At 33.2% G+C, this 14,947-nt stretch overlaps 2 protein-coding genes and 1 long non-coding RNA gene across 4 annotated transcripts; 2 read left to right on the plus strand and 1 right to left on the minus strand.

Moving 5' to 3' along the window:
* The first annotated feature begins 417 nt into the window (after nucleotides 1–417).
* On the plus strand, nucleotides 418–4,017 carry LOC123227195 (RCC1 domain-containing protein RUG3, mitochondrial). Of its 2 annotated transcripts, none has more exons than XM_044651893.1 (6): nucleotides 418–977; nucleotides 1,678–1,859; nucleotides 2,263–2,457; nucleotides 2,620–2,748; nucleotides 2,878–3,033; nucleotides 3,313–4,017. In XM_044651893.1, exons 1-6 carry the CDS (start codon nucleotides 478–480, stop codon nucleotides 3,504–3,506), a joined length of 1,356 nt encoding a protein of 451 aa, XP_044507828.1. In that variant the 5' UTR covers nucleotides 418–477; the 3' UTR covers nucleotides 3,507–4,017. The 2 variants fall into 2 exon arrangements, with proteins under 2 accessions (XP_044507828.1, XP_044507829.1); XM_044651894.1 differs by having other exon boundaries at nucleotides 420–977; nucleotides 1,720–1,859.
* A 2,194-nt stretch (nucleotides 4,018–6,211) lies between these two features.
* LOC123226666 lies at nucleotides 6,212–8,383 on the minus strand. Its single transcript, XR_006504380.1, has 2 exons — nucleotides 8,093–8,383; nucleotides 6,212–6,440 (listed from the first exon to the last, which is right to left on the minus strand). It is a non-coding gene; the product is annotated as an uncharacterized LOC123226666 (long non-coding RNA).
* Nucleotides 8,384–13,087: 4,704 nt separating this feature from the next.
* On the plus strand, nucleotides 13,088–14,723 carry LOC123227121 (anthocyanidin 3-O-glucosyltransferase 2-like). The gene has a single exon (XM_044651803.1). It carries the CDS (start codon nucleotides 13,179–13,181, stop codon nucleotides 14,634–14,636), a length of 1,458 nt encoding a protein of 485 aa, XP_044507738.1. The 5' UTR covers nucleotides 13,088–13,178; the 3' UTR covers nucleotides 14,637–14,723.
* Nucleotides 14,724–14,947: the final 224 nt, after the last annotated feature.

Genomic DNA, 14,947 nt, shown 5'->3' on the forward strand with positions numbered 1-14,947 from the left:
AATTATATAACTCGCAATGGTTAATATTATATTATCATATAATAAAAAAATAATATTATATATAAATAAATAATATAAATTATAATAATAATATCTAATTAAATAATTTTAAAATTAAAAAAACAACCATACCTGTCAAAAATTACCAAAAATATTATCCAAGAAACAATCAATCATTATGTTTTTCCGCGGCTTTTCTTCTTTTTATTGTTTCTGCTTTATTTAATTATAGCGAAATAACATTATGGCCTGTCAGCATCTAAGACTCGACCACGGGACCTCACGCTCGTCCCTATAACCTCCATGGTGAGAAACTGAATGGGGTTACAGTGCCACATTCCGAAAAGACTGGGCCAACATATTTTTTGTAAAATATAATGGATGAATATGCTGTTTCCCGGCAAAGAAAGTAATATATTCTTCGTGGGTTTAAATAGGTTTTTTATTTTTACAAGTACAACCCCTTCTGCAACATCAATGCTTCTCGGCCGACGCCTCACTCGCCATTTCTCCAGTTCCGCATCATCCACTAAAATCCCACTCCTCTACACACATACAAATGACAACCAAAGCGATGCCTTCACTCTCCAACTCTTCTCATGGGGCAGAGGCGCCTCTGGCCAACTGGGCGGTGGCATTGAAGAAATGAGACTCTACCCCGCCCCAGTTGCAAATCTCATTCTTTCCCAACACTTTACCATCTCCCAAACTCCCGGAAGACTTGTTCTGAAAGATTCTGAAGTGGGTTTCAGTTCAAGTTTAAATATTTCATGTGGGTTGTTTCACAGTGGGTTGGTTGTGGATGGAAAGTTGTGGATTTGGGGGAAAGGAGATGGTGGGAGGCTTGGTTTTGGGCATGAAAATTCTTTGTTTGTGCCAAGTTTGAACCCTTATTTGGGTGATGATCTTGTTCAGTGTGTTGCTCTTGGGGGAGTTCACTCTGTTGCTTTGACATCACTTGGGAAAATTTTCACTTGGTCAGTGAGTAATTAGAGACTCTACTTTCATTATTTTTCTATTGAATGAGTGTTTGTTTGCTGTGAAAGATTTAAACATCAGTAGAGTTTCTGGTTGTTTAGCTGTGAATTAGCAAGTTTTTTGAGTTGTAAGAAGTTTATGTATGGTTGAGTAATCAAAGGTTAAAAAGTGCTCTTTTTGAAATAATTTAGCAAAAGACTCACAAAAGTAATCACTTTTATTAATGATCTGCAACAAGATGTTGTTCTGTTTAGAGTCCATGCGAAATATTGACCTTTATCTTTAGAGTGATGAACCTTGTAGGGCTGGGGGTTGTAATGCTCTAACTAAAAATATTGTTGGTTATGGTAATCTAACATTTTAACAGAGCGTATCGTGTAAGCTAGTTAACATGACATTGCACTCTTAGTGAATTGTAACCAAAGGACTAATGAAACAGAAAGAAAAAGACCTTTATCAATATATGGAATCACTTTAGATCAATAGGGCATTTTCCCTTTATTATTTAGTAAAATGTAGATAGTTGAAGCGAGGTAGTATTGTCATTCAGGATTTAGAATCTAAGTCAGTATCACCAGTTGGCATGCTAATTTATGATGCTCTTGTGCTTGATTGGAAAAATGTTGGGAAGAAGAGGAAGTTTGTGTTGTTCACACTTTTATCACATTGCTGTTTTAACTGGAATTTTTTTTTTTTCAGTTTGAAATATATTGGCTCTATCACTAAAAATGAAGTTTGCAGGGGTTATGGTGGCTTTGGTGCACTTGGACATTCTGTCTATCACAGAGAGTTGTTTCCTAGATTGGTGGAAGGTTCTTGGAATGGGAAAATGCAGCATATTGCAACTAGTGGGGCACATACAGCTGCAATAACAGAATCAGGTTTCTTTTTCTTAACTTACCCTTTCTTTATTTATATTTATATGGACATTCCTTTTTATGTATATAGTGTTTGGTTTGGCTTTTAGATTTAGGCTGCTTAACCATGGAAAAAATTATATGGAATTCATTTGCGACCTTCATAAACAGCCCTCTTAAACTGATAGTGTAAAACATATCAATTAAGTACTGCAGAGCAAATTGATTGGAATATTTTTGTGTGAATGTAGAGAAGTAATTGTTTGATTGTGTTTTGAATGTCAGTAGGTTTATGTATTCTCACATATATGAGTTTCTAGCAGTTTTTTATGAGAAGAGGATTTAGATTGTCTTCATATTTGTAACAGAATGAATAAAGATACAGGAATATTAAATATCTTATTCTATCTATTACTGTTGAATATAGGGAAACTTTACACTTGGGGTCGAGATGAAGGTGATGGAAGATTGGGCCTGGGTCCTGGTCGAGGCCCTAATGAGGGAGGAGGTTTTAGCATCCCTTCTGAGGTCAAAGCATTACCTGTACCTGTGGCTGCTGTTTCTTGTGGTGGCTTTTTTACAACAGTTCTGACAGAGGAAGGGCAAATCTGGAATTGGGGAGGTAAAGATATCTGTTCTTAAAATGTCAGACTTGCTATTTTGCATTAATAGATTGGTCATCAACTAACTTTATCAAAGTTGAAAGCTCTACTGAGCTTTCATTTTTCTGTTTATGTGATATCAACATGACATCATTTTTACACATTATTATGTGTTCTGCCAGCAAATTCTAACTATGAGCTTGGAAGAGGGGATAAAGTTGGTGGTTGGAGACCCAAGCCCGTTCCTAGCCTTGAAGATGTTTGTATCATTCAGATAGCAAGTGGTGGCTATCACTCTCTTGCATTAACTGGTAAAATAATTGCTAAACTTCACAACTGGTGTGGCAACCTTATTAAATCCATTCCTCACTTGTCATCTTGGTCTTACCATTCTAGGCAATATACCAATATCCGTATTCATTCTTGATGTATAATTTCAGATGAAGGCAAAGTTCTTTCTTGGGGCTATGGTGGATGTGGTCAATTGGGTCATTCTTCAACGGAAAATCAAGAAGTACCCTTGGTGATTGAGGCTTTAGCTGATGAACATATAGTCTACATTGCTTGTGGGGGCTCATCTTCAGCAGCCGTAACTGGTAAGAAAAGTTAAACAGTCTTTGATATTTCAAACTGTCCTTACGCCCTTCAATCCTACAATCCTTGAAAATTATCTATCTCATAATAACTTGGAAATGAGGTTTTTGGCAATCTTGTAGTATTCAAACTCAGTTGAAAGATACTAAAATTTAACAAGAAGCAAATATTAAACCCAAATATACGGAGATCATTTAGATCAAAATATATTTTATATGCAAGTGAAATAAATACAACTCATAATGATGGCCATTATGTTTGGGGAGTTGTTATATGTTCAGATAAAGGGAAGTTGTACATGTGGGGAAATGCCAGAGATTCTCAATTAGGAGTTGCTGGGTTGCCAGAGGTACAAGTGTGTCCTATTGAAGTCAAGTTTCTAATGGAGGATGATGGATTGGGACCATTCAAGGTGTTATCTGTTGCAGTTGGTGCATCTCATGCCATGTGTCTGGTTTCAAGGTCGACTTGCTGACATGGTCCACTAGTCCCGCTGTTTTCTCAACTGACAGAGACACCGACATACAAGTCTATATTGTGTAACAAGCTAACAGCTCAAAGAGACATATGCGTACAATATGAGGGAACAAGTTGCCATTTTTAAAGTACAAAAATGAACTTTCGGTCCAAAATTTCTAACTCAGTTTCTCCAGTCTCACTCAATGGGACATTCTTTTGTAGTGAACGCCGAGAGCTACACATTGAGATTGCCTAACGATAAGATTAAGCAAATGTGGTGTTTTAGTGTTGTTTCGGGAAGGGAATAGAGTTTTAGAAATGGTAGTTACATGAGTGGAGAAGGTGCAAGTAACGGAGACTAGCGAGGGTTGGAAAGTAGGGTCGGAGCAGTCCTTTGACGGCGGTGGTGTTGTTGACAGTGGTAGAAGATGATGATATTGTTGTCCATAAATTTGTGAAATAAATTATAAATGGATATTTTTGTTATTTTAATATTATAATAAAATTATTTTTATGTTTTTATGTTTTTAATTTATCATTTTTTCACCATAAAAATGAAAAGTTAATGTTTTATAATAAAACATATGAGAAATTTGAATTTTGGCATTATAAGGACTTGTCAAGAAGGCAAGTTAACTGCGTAATCTATGTAATGTTAGCTCTTCTGTCTCATTGTGTGCGCAATATCAATATGTATTACCAATATATTTTTACCCAAGAGATATCTGGAATGACCAAAGTGAGGACATAGATTCAAAAATTAATTTTGATATATTATGATTAAACTTTTAACTTATTTAGTATAATGATTATAAGACTGGTCATTAAAAGTAAGAGTTATTCGATAATAAAACAAAATCAATTTTTGCTGAAAGTTTGTTGCAAACATCATCACTTTTTTTTCTTTTCTAATCTAGATCATATTGTTTGGTAGCTACTTATGAATTCGGCATGAGAAAGCTCTACGATGACATATTAATAAGGAAGCATGCAAATAAAATGCATGTACATTTAGGTGCATTTGAATCGGTTATGATCTTTGGTTGGTGCCTTGGTATAGCAGATAACATGATAAGTTGATAGTTCGAACTTGCATATTAAGGTAAAAAGTCTAAAATATCGAAAAATGTCATATCAGTGGTATCATAGCTCGATATGCTTGTCTTGTATGATTTGTTTTTTTTCTATTTTTGGTTATATTGTTTTTAGAGTAAATAACACTTGTTTCACTCGAGATTTAGGTTAAAAACTTTTTAAATATAATGAATATAAATAACTCTTTTAATTTGAAATCAAACTATATATTTTAAAAGCAAAATAGTAATTTTATTATCTTAATTATTAAAAATTAAAAAAGACAATAGTTTTATATTGTATGAAATCATTTTAAATGTAATAATTTAATCTTTAAAAAGGTTTAAAAACTCATAAATCAATCTTTGAAATCTTTTTAAACCTCAGTACATTTTAAACTACTATATAATTAAGATATAATATTTACACATAATTTATTGTATTCTATTTGAAATTATAAGGGATAGATTGATATTCTAGATATTTTCAAAAGACCCCTAAACTTTTATCAAATTTTGAATAACCCTTGAAAATTTCAAGAAGGGCCTCAATGTTTTTTAATAATTTAGTTTACCTTTTAATATATGATTATATAATAGAGATGCCCTTATTTATAAGAAGAGAGAAAGAAGGGATGAGAGTGGGAAGGAAATGAAAGTAAGAGATTTTTTTATATAATTTGAATATTTAAAATATCATTTTTAATTTTTGTCAATTTATGAGTATTATAATATAATTAAAAAAATAAATTATTAGGGATAAAATGTAATAGTACTTTCTACTATTATTGTTTTATCAACAGAATTTAATTTTGAATAGAAAAGTGTTATATATGCCAACTAGGGGTGCAAAATTGTTTTAAGGCTAAACATTGGATGGAAAAATATAATTTTCTCCTATTTTTATAATTAATATGATTGCATATGTCATATATTATGATATGTTTATTTTATATGTTATCATATAATTAATTAATATTAAATTAAAATAAAGTAATCTTCAATTATAAAATAACAAATTAACTAAATACAAAAGTGAGTGTAAATAGCCTTAGTCATTTGTAATTAATATGGTTGGTGATTATTAAAGGAGCATGCATGCCAAAGTATCCTCTAAATAGATCTATCATTTTTAGGATTCTTGTCCAAATTTAGTCAATACAAATATTTTCATTAACTAAGAATAATAAAGAATTAATGATAAACATTGGATAATTCAAATTAATTATTTAACTTCTCTCTTAGTATTTATTATATATGAGAAATTTTATTTTAACTACATTTCAATTTTTTGTTTTTCCTTTTTTCTTCATCCCTTCTTGTCACCATTATCCCTTGTCGCCAATCATCTCTTCTTAATACCACTTTGATTGATTTTCTAACGTTAAGATATGACATCTAAGAATATCAATGTCTCTCTTCCTGTTATTGATGATTGTGTTTATTCTCCATTTTCTTATCGTGTCTCAACTGTTTGAGTTTGTTATTGAAGATAATTATGTCTTGCCTCTTTTATTTTGTTATAACTATATCTTCTATTAAAACCCTCTCCAGAAGTACTGCCTTTTAAAGAAAAATAATACTATTTTGATCAACTAAGCATGCATATACTTAAAAACTTAATCATTCAAAACTTATAATTTCATCATAATATTAAAATTAATAGATTACCCTTACATTATCAAAATGTGGAATTGTGACAAAGGATGTCCATAATTACAAGAAAACCCAATCGAAACATAAACATAAAGTCTAGCTTTTACATCTCAAGTAAATTAAATGCAAATGTGTATATAATATAACCATAGATTAAAATTGACAGAAATGCCCCTATTACTGACCAACACTTGTCTCGCAGCCATCATAGTCATTTGTAGCTACACACATGAAAGTAGGAGGGTAAGTGATAAAACACTCAATAAATAGGAGGCTTTATCACTAACTTTTACATATTTTCCAAAATTCCCTTGGCTCGACTTATACTACTCTATCATCTAGAGTCTATCACTAAACTCCCATTAGGATGCTAATGGGTTCTATATCTCATATTTGTAACTCATAGGCTACATATCACAACTCTCAGGTCAAACTATGTCTCGCTTGCTCACCAATAAATCACTCATCGAATCTCTAATTCATGTGATCAAATCGTCTTTATGTAAAAATACTATCATTTGAAAGCTATGTTCCATAGTTGTATATTAGGTTAATCGAACTAGATCAAATACAAATATTTGACACCCTGATCATGTGAGCACTCATTGTACAGTCTACTCACCTCTACCACTATTGAACTGTAGAACATCATCATAATTAGGCTCTATTATGATCTAGTACCCTATTGCAAGTATAGTGTCCTATTGTGGATATGCCCTACTATAGGTGGTATAGGAAGTATGTACTCATGGTAGCCCCTTGTAACAACCCTATAATGTTTAGCATGCATACATCTCAAGCCTTATATCACCTCGGGCTCATCTTAGCTTTCACCCAAATTATAACTTGTACTGTAATATAATCTCATCTCTTGCACATATTGGGTATTACCACATACATGGAATCTTTATACTGTCTCTCATGATGACCCATAACCTTCTAGTCTAGTTCTTTTTTCTTTCTTTACTTTTCCCTTTTACACGAGTATGTACTTTTTCTTGTATGGGACATGATTATCCTCTCAAGGGTGTGTCACTTTTGTGCTACAGGGATGGGTTTGTTACTTTCTAACATGAGCATTCCACTTATGTATACCATGCATAACCTTCATTCACCATGAAACACCCTTCATGTGTTCGTTCATCTCTAAATACACACGGGCATGTGTCCCTCTAAGGATAAACGTGTGCCTACTTACATACTTACACTTTCCTCACTTAACTTTACTTTAACCTATGCACTTTTTAGGAACATTCTAGCCTTTTAACCCTACACTTGGTCGTACATATAACATGCCCTTGTTGACTGTTCATCAGTTAATGACGTCTAACATTCATTAGAATGCTTGAAAACTTAATCTGGAATCTAGGTTTCACATATACGAGCATGTGTCAAACCTAGAAGCAAAATCACAAACCTATTTTGTACCGTATCTAGTCTCTACTCATTTATCACCCAATTTAGATTCCAATTTGACATAATAAAATCATCAACTAACATCACGAAATTCTATTAATGTGTTCCAACATCACAAAATCACATACCAACACTTCTAAATCAAAGCATAACAACAACCTTTTCATCAACAATAGCAATTACTCAAGGATAACAAATTGAATCACACTGACAGAAGATTTAGACCATAGCATCCCAACGTATAATCTCAACCATTTTCTTTTAACATCACATTAAAGCCCTAATCATCAACACATGAAATCTAACAACATATGGGGATTAATCTGTATTGCAAAATCAATCACACAAATCATGAAGAATCATATTAATAACAAATACTTAATAATTGGTAGAGAAAGGGTTCCTCAATCCACCATCAAAATCAAGCAAAAACCTAAGTAGAGCAAGACCTACCTACCTCTGAAATTTGTTGCCTGGAAACTCGAATGAACTCTCACTTCCCTTCTTTTTCCTACCTCAACCACCGTCTTCTTTGCAAGAAAAACGTGTCAGAGTTGTGGGTGTTACATCTTCTCCATCTATGTCGACAATAACTTCCCTCCTACCCATAACCGATAACTTTGTTGGCAATTGAAATTTAGTTCTAAGGATCTAAGGATAAAATTTTAAGTTAAGATTTTGATATTTTTAGGAGTCTAATTAGTGATGAGTTTTTGAATTGATAAGGATATATTTATAATTTTAATAAATCAAAACTAAATGCAGTCATGAATAGAAGTAACAAATGAAGGTTTTGACTTTTGAAACTTAAATGATAAGAATTTGTTATTTCATCAAACAGTGAGTGGAAAGTAGTCATTAACCAAAAATATTTGATGTAATATATGGACACTGGAAATTCAGTAATTTGTTGACATGATACGATTTCGTATTCAAAAATTTTTCAACATAGTATTGTTACAAAACTCTCTCATACACAAGGGCAGGGAAAATATGACAAAGGAGTATATACCACAAAAACCAGAAGTGAAAGGAAGAAAGTTAAGCAAGTGTTAGAATCAACCATCTGATTCTCAATCACAGATCTTGTCATCATGAGAACAACGATGGCTCTTCTGATCATTTATAGCTTTTGATACTCGAATAAGGTTCATTAATCTTCCGCACATTAATTGGAAGGATCCAAAGTTTCCTGTGTTTGAACAGAGTTACGAAACCATGTTAAAGAAACTATTATCAAGAACATTCTTTTAAACTTGTGATTCATCACAGAGAGAGTTACAATTATGTTAAAGAAGCTTTTGTTCATCAATGGTAGTGGATGTGGGAAAAGAACTTGGGGTTCCTTCTTATTTGTTTTTCGCTTCTGATGCACTTTTCTTGTGCTCTTGTTGTTCCTTCCAAGTCGAGATGATGAAGTTGGAAGAAAGTTCGAGGACTTTGATTCTGATTAAATAATTACTGGCTATGTTAATCCAGCACCAAGTAGAGTTTTGCTTTTGTTTTTGTTTAACAAGCATGGTGGTTATGAGTCATCTTTGAAGCAGCGAAGAATATTCAAGGAGACCAAAGAGATTATTGTGAACATTTATGCAGAGCTGGAGGCTCGTGAGGTTTCGTGTTTGTTGGATGATTTTGAAGATGATAAATTACCTGTCCCGTTCACATAGTTGGGCCGATTATGAATCAGAAAGAGATGATATCATGAAATAGCTCGATAATCAAACTGATTCATCAGTTGTTTTCTTGTGCTTTAGAGGCCCGGGGAGCTTTGATGAAGAGCAACTGAAAGAAATGGCAATTGAATAGGAGTAAAGTGAGGTGAAAGTTCTTGTGGTCGTTAAGGAAGCCACCACCAAAGGGTGGATTTGCAATGCCTTGTGAGTACACAAGCAATCGCCAGGAAGTACTGCCGAGGGTTCCCAGAGAGAGCAAAGATGGGAATGGTGTGCGGATGGGCGCCACAAAAGGCGGTGTTGGGTCATAAATCAGTTGAAGGTTTTATGTCACATACTCACATTGGGGTAATTCAATCTTAGAGTGCTTATTTGGTGTTCCGATTTTGACATGGCCAGTGTATGATTAGCAGTGATGCATCGTGGATGGTGGATCTTCATTTGCTGCATTCGGACAATTGATTATGAATGTATTAGTAAACATATCATGAACATATGAAAGGAAATCTTCGGAAACATATGAAAGCGTTCTCTTCTTAACTTGCTTCCAATGTTTTTAGAAGCCACAACAAGAAGCAGTGGTAGGCTTAGTTCGTTATGGTTCATTGTGTCTACAGGTTGTACCGTATCGCTGTGAACCTTTCACAAGTCAATTTTTCATATATATATATATATAAAATATTTTATAGTAACTGAATTAAAAAAATCCCAGCATGATTCGCACAATCTACATGCCTCAAATGACCTGTGAAATTGCTAAACTCAAAGCTCAAACTACACTTGAGTTCATGTTGGTGTTTGCGCATATAAATGCGTGACTGATGACCAAGAGGTGGGCAAGTGAGCATTGTTGCGATTTTACCATTGACTTCTTGGCTTTAGAGTTGTGAGCTAGCATTGTCACTCAACTTATTAGTCTTTGAGTGCTAAATAGCTGTGGCCATGTAGGGCTGTGCTGGGTCAAATTTGATATTGTCTATTATACTTACGGATTGCATTGTACCAAGATTAATCAAATGATGGGTATTTTATACTGTGTTGGTTAGCAACATGAAAAGACTTGAGACATAGGTCGAGACCAGTGAGGCTGTGCCTTTATAAACCTTCAACAGATTAATCTGTCATATTATATATACATTTATATACACAACTTTTAGTTTAAGTTAAATTTTGATTATTTTATTTTTTTTCAGGCCATACCAAGTAGATCTACAAGCTAAACTCTAAAATTGTTAACACGAACGGTAGAAACACAATTCATATCCCTTATGGATTGTGCCCTTTTAAAGTGGGTTGGACTAAGTCACGAATTGATCCAACCCTTTGAACATGTCTAGTCCTAAAGTAAGTAGACAATATTACCTTCTAACAAAGTATTTTGCTAGTTGGCAAACACTTTAGTTGATTTAGGTCTGTAATAATTTATAATTAAAAATAAAAATATTATTATAAAGATATATTATTTAAAATATTATTAGTTATAAATTATTATTATTATTATTTTTGATAAATTTGATATATATAAATAATTATTATATTTAATTTATAATAATAAAAAAATTCATAGATATTAGTTTACTTAAATAAGTTTAAAATTAATGGTTATGAAGTAATATTACGTTTGGTTAAACTATGTTGTCTTATGTAAAAGTATTTGTTAAGTATTTTTCAGAACATTGTTAATGTTAATAATATATTAATTTTTTTTTTCATGTAATCAAATTATGAAATTAAGTAATTAAATAATTTTTTTAAATTTATTAGCAAATTGCCGATATTTTTTTTCCATTTTACTAGTTATTTTAATTAAAAATGGAAGTATTTAAATGCTGAAATTTTAACTTTTCATTTGGAATCAACTGCTTCTCATCTTGTCCGAACCATCTTTTAGATCTAAACAAAATTAATTGCTTTTTCTCCTCAATCTAATAATCTTTTAGAGTTGATGAAATCAATTAGATCAATATGATTTCTCATCTTGTCATCTTTTACTAGAATATTTTGACATTTTATGTTTTTGATATTTTTTACTGAGATTTTGACATTTTTTATGAAAAATTTTAGTGGTCAATGGTGGTGAGTAATGGTGTCAGTGGTGAAAGGTAATTTTGATTTAGGATAAAAACCTTTTTTTGTCTTTATGATGTTTGAATAAGAGTAAAATAATCCGAACGGGTGTTTAGGGTTACTTGAATTTTTAGTCAAATGTGAAAATATTTTTATTTTAAAATTTAATAAATAAAAATAAATTTATATCCACATTAAAATTATTATAATATTTTTATGAGAAATTAAGTAAAATAGTTAGTCTGTTTGCCACGTAAACTTTTTTTAGTATGAATTTCTAGTTTTTACCTTTTTAAGTAAATCATATTTTTCTTTTTAAAAATATATTTCTTCTAATTTCTCAGCTTTTACAATAGTTTTCATAGTATTAATCTCTTATATTTCAGACGATATGCATTAAACTTAATTTTTCTGTAATGAACAATATCTATAAATAAAAAACAAATTACTTTTATATATAATAATTGATTCTTATATACATTTATACAATTACAAAATGATAGATATACCGGGTGTTTTCTCAAAATAATGTGTTTTTTCCACGTAGGTGTGAAAATGTGCGAAATGATGCGTGAAAGGGTGTAGAAATTTGGAAAAGGTGTAAGAAGGATTGCAAGTGTGTGAAAGGGTGCAACAATTTGAGAAGGGTGTAGTAAGGGGTACGGGAACGGGTGCAAGTGCGTGAAGGGGTGTGGGTACGTGAAAGGGTGCGACAATTTGGAAATGGTGCGTGAAGGGGTACGAGAAGGGGTTCTGCAATTTGGAAGGATGTGTTAAAGGGTGCAAGAAGGGGTGCGGGTGTGTGGAAAGGTGTGGAAAATTTGGACAGGGTGCGTGAAGAGGTGCAGGAATAGGTGCGGGTGCGTGAAAAGATGCGGTAATTTGGAAAGGGTGCGTGAAGGGGTCTAGGAACAGGTGCGGGTACGTGGAATTTCCCACACCCCTCTACACATCCCTTTATATTTATATAAAGGGGTGCGGGAAATGCAAATATATATATTATATATATTATATTAATAATATATTTATATTTTATTAATATAATATATAATTTTTATATTCCATGCATCCATACCCTTTCATGCACCTGCACCCCTTCACACACTCTTTCCAAATTGTCGCACCCTTCTACGTACCCGTACTCTTTCACACACCCTTTCAAACGTGCTGCACCTTGCACACACTCGCACCCTTTCATGCACCTTTTGAGCATTGCCACACCCTTCTACGCACCTGCACTCTTTCACACACCATTTCTCACATTTTCGCACCTACTTAGAAAAAAGTACCATTTTGAGAAAATGTTTGGTATATCCATCATTTTATAATTGTATAAATGTATATAAGAATAAATTATTATATAAAAATTAATCTGTTTTTTATCTGTAGATATTATTCATTACAGAAAAATTAAATTTAATACGTATTGTCTGAAATATAAGAGATTAATACTGTGAAAACTACTATAAAAGTTGAGAAATTAGAAAAAAGATATTTTTGGAATGAAAAATATGATTTGCTTAAAAGGTAAAAACTAAGAATTCGTACAAAAAAATATTTATACAATAAACTGACTATCTATTTTAATTAATTTCCTTATTTTTATATTTAATGCGGAATTGATGATGTAATTATTGCTTACATTGTTTGAGAATCTTTTATGATGAATCAAAACACTGCTTAATAGTTTGTTGTAAGGTGAGCGCAAAGTAATTATACAATAATTGTAAAATCGAAAAGACGGGCAAGGAAAAAAATCCTTCTTCATCTTCTCTCATCGCAACCACCGCCACCCACCAAATGAAGAAAGTTGATCTAGTCTTCTTTCCTCTACCCAGCCCAGGCCACCTAGTTGCCCTAATTGAGTTCGCAAACTTATTGTTAGATCGAGATGATCGTTTCTCAGCGACTTTTCTTCTTATGGATTCTCCTTTTGGCATCTCTCCTACACCTGCATATACCCAAGTACGTGTAGAATCATGTACTTCAATCAGGTTCATCAACCTTCCTCCCCCTCTAGACTTCTCTCCTTCACAAGAGGTTCATAAATCCTTTGAAAAGTTTATGATTGAGTATATAGATTGTCATAAAGCTTGTGCTAAAGAAGCTGTCATGAAGCATGTGCTTTCTAGTTCTAACTCAGGATCACTCGCCGGATTAGTAGTTGATTTCTTTTGTACATCAATGATTGATGTGGGAAATGAACTTGGTGTTCCTTCTTATTTGTTCACCCCTTGTAGTGCAGCTTCTCTTGGTCTCTTGCTGTATCTTCCAACTCGACATGATGAAGTTGGAAGAGCAATTGAAGAGTTTGATGGTGATTTAGTGATCCCTAGTTATGCTAATACTGTTCCAAGCAGTGGTCTGCCTGAATCTGTGTTGAACAAACATGGTGGCTACACTACATGTTTGAACCATGGAAGAAGAATCAAGGAGACCAAAGGGATTATTGTCAACACGTATGAGGAGTTGGAATCTCATGCGGTTAAGTCTTTGATGAATGATTTTGATGGTGCCCCACCAGTCTACACGGTTGGGCCGCTGATTGATCTGAAGAGTCAGAGTGACAAGTTAGTTTTAGATGTGACAGAAAGAGATGGGATCATGAAATGGCTTGATGATCAACCTGATTCATCAGTAGTTTTCTTGTGCTTTGGAAGCCAGGGGAGCTTTAGAGAAGAGCAAATAAAAGAAGTTGCGGTTGCATTGGAGCAAAGTGGGGTGAGGTTCTTGTGGTCTTTAAGGAAGCCACCGCCAAAGGATAAGCCTGAACGGCCTAGAGATTACAGTAGCGATCATCTGCAGGAAATTTTTCCTATTGGGTTCCTTGAGAGAACAAAGGGGATTGGTTTTGTGTGTGGATGGGCACCACAAAAGGAGGTGTTGGCTCATAGTTCAATAGGGGGATTTGTGTCACATTGTGGGTGGAATTCAATCTTGGAGAGCTTGTGGTTTGGTGTTCCAATTGTGACATGGCCAATGTATGCTGAGCAACAGGTTAATGCATTCCAAATGGTAAAAGATTTAGGACTGGCTGTGGAGTTGAGATTGGATTATAAGATCATGAATGGGGAAGTTGTGGCTGCAGATGAGATCGCTAGAGCTATAAAATGTGTTATGGAAAGTGATAATGTGGTGAGGAAGAAGGTAAAAGAGGAGAGTGAAAAGAGTCAATTAGCAGTGACGGAGGGTGGATCTTCATTTGCTGCGTTTGGACGCTTCATTGAGGATATATTAAGAAACAAAGTCATAAGTTAGATTTTAATTAATTTTAGTTAATCCTTGATGATGTATGGACTTGTTTAATTTTCTAAGTTGATAATGGTCTTTTTGCATTTGACTTAATTTGAGTTTTTTAATCATTTTATGCTGAATTGATTTGAATTTTCATGTTGGTGACTTGACGGAATGTTTACGTGAGTAAACGTTAGAAAAAATATACTTTATAAACACATTGTTATACAGTCAATCACATACTAAATCAAAGTTATAGAAACAACATTGAAGACACAGTTAATCCTGATACAATTGCTAGCTATATGAACTGCATATATCAACTAGCCATGTTG

Source organism: Mangifera indica, chromosome 10 (assembly GCF_011075055.1).
Source record: "Mangifera indica cultivar Alphonso chromosome 10, CATAS_Mindica_2.1, whole genome shotgun sequence".
In the NCBI taxonomy this organism is placed as follows: Eukaryota; Viridiplantae; Streptophyta; class Magnoliopsida; order Sapindales; family Anacardiaceae; genus Mangifera; species Mangifera indica.

Excerpts from the sequence above, each read along its gene's own strand:
- LOC123227195 (XM_044651893.1), top strand. The coding sequence starts at position 478 with ATGCTTCTCGGCCGACGCCTCACTCGCCATTTCTCCAGTTCCGCATCA. Across the intron at positions 2,749-2,877 it reads TCACTCTCTTGCATTAACTG|ATGAAGGCAAAGTTCTTTCT; the intron begins GTAAAATAATTG and ends GTATAATTTCAG. Across the intron at positions 3,034-3,312 it reads ATCTTCAGCAGCCGTAACTG|ATAAAGGGAAGTTGTACATG; the intron begins GTAAGAAAAGTT and ends TTATATGTTCAG.
- LOC123227121 (XM_044651803.1), top strand. The coding sequence starts at position 13,179 with ATGAAGAAAGTTGATCTAGTCTTCTTTCCTCTACCCAGCCCAGGCCAC.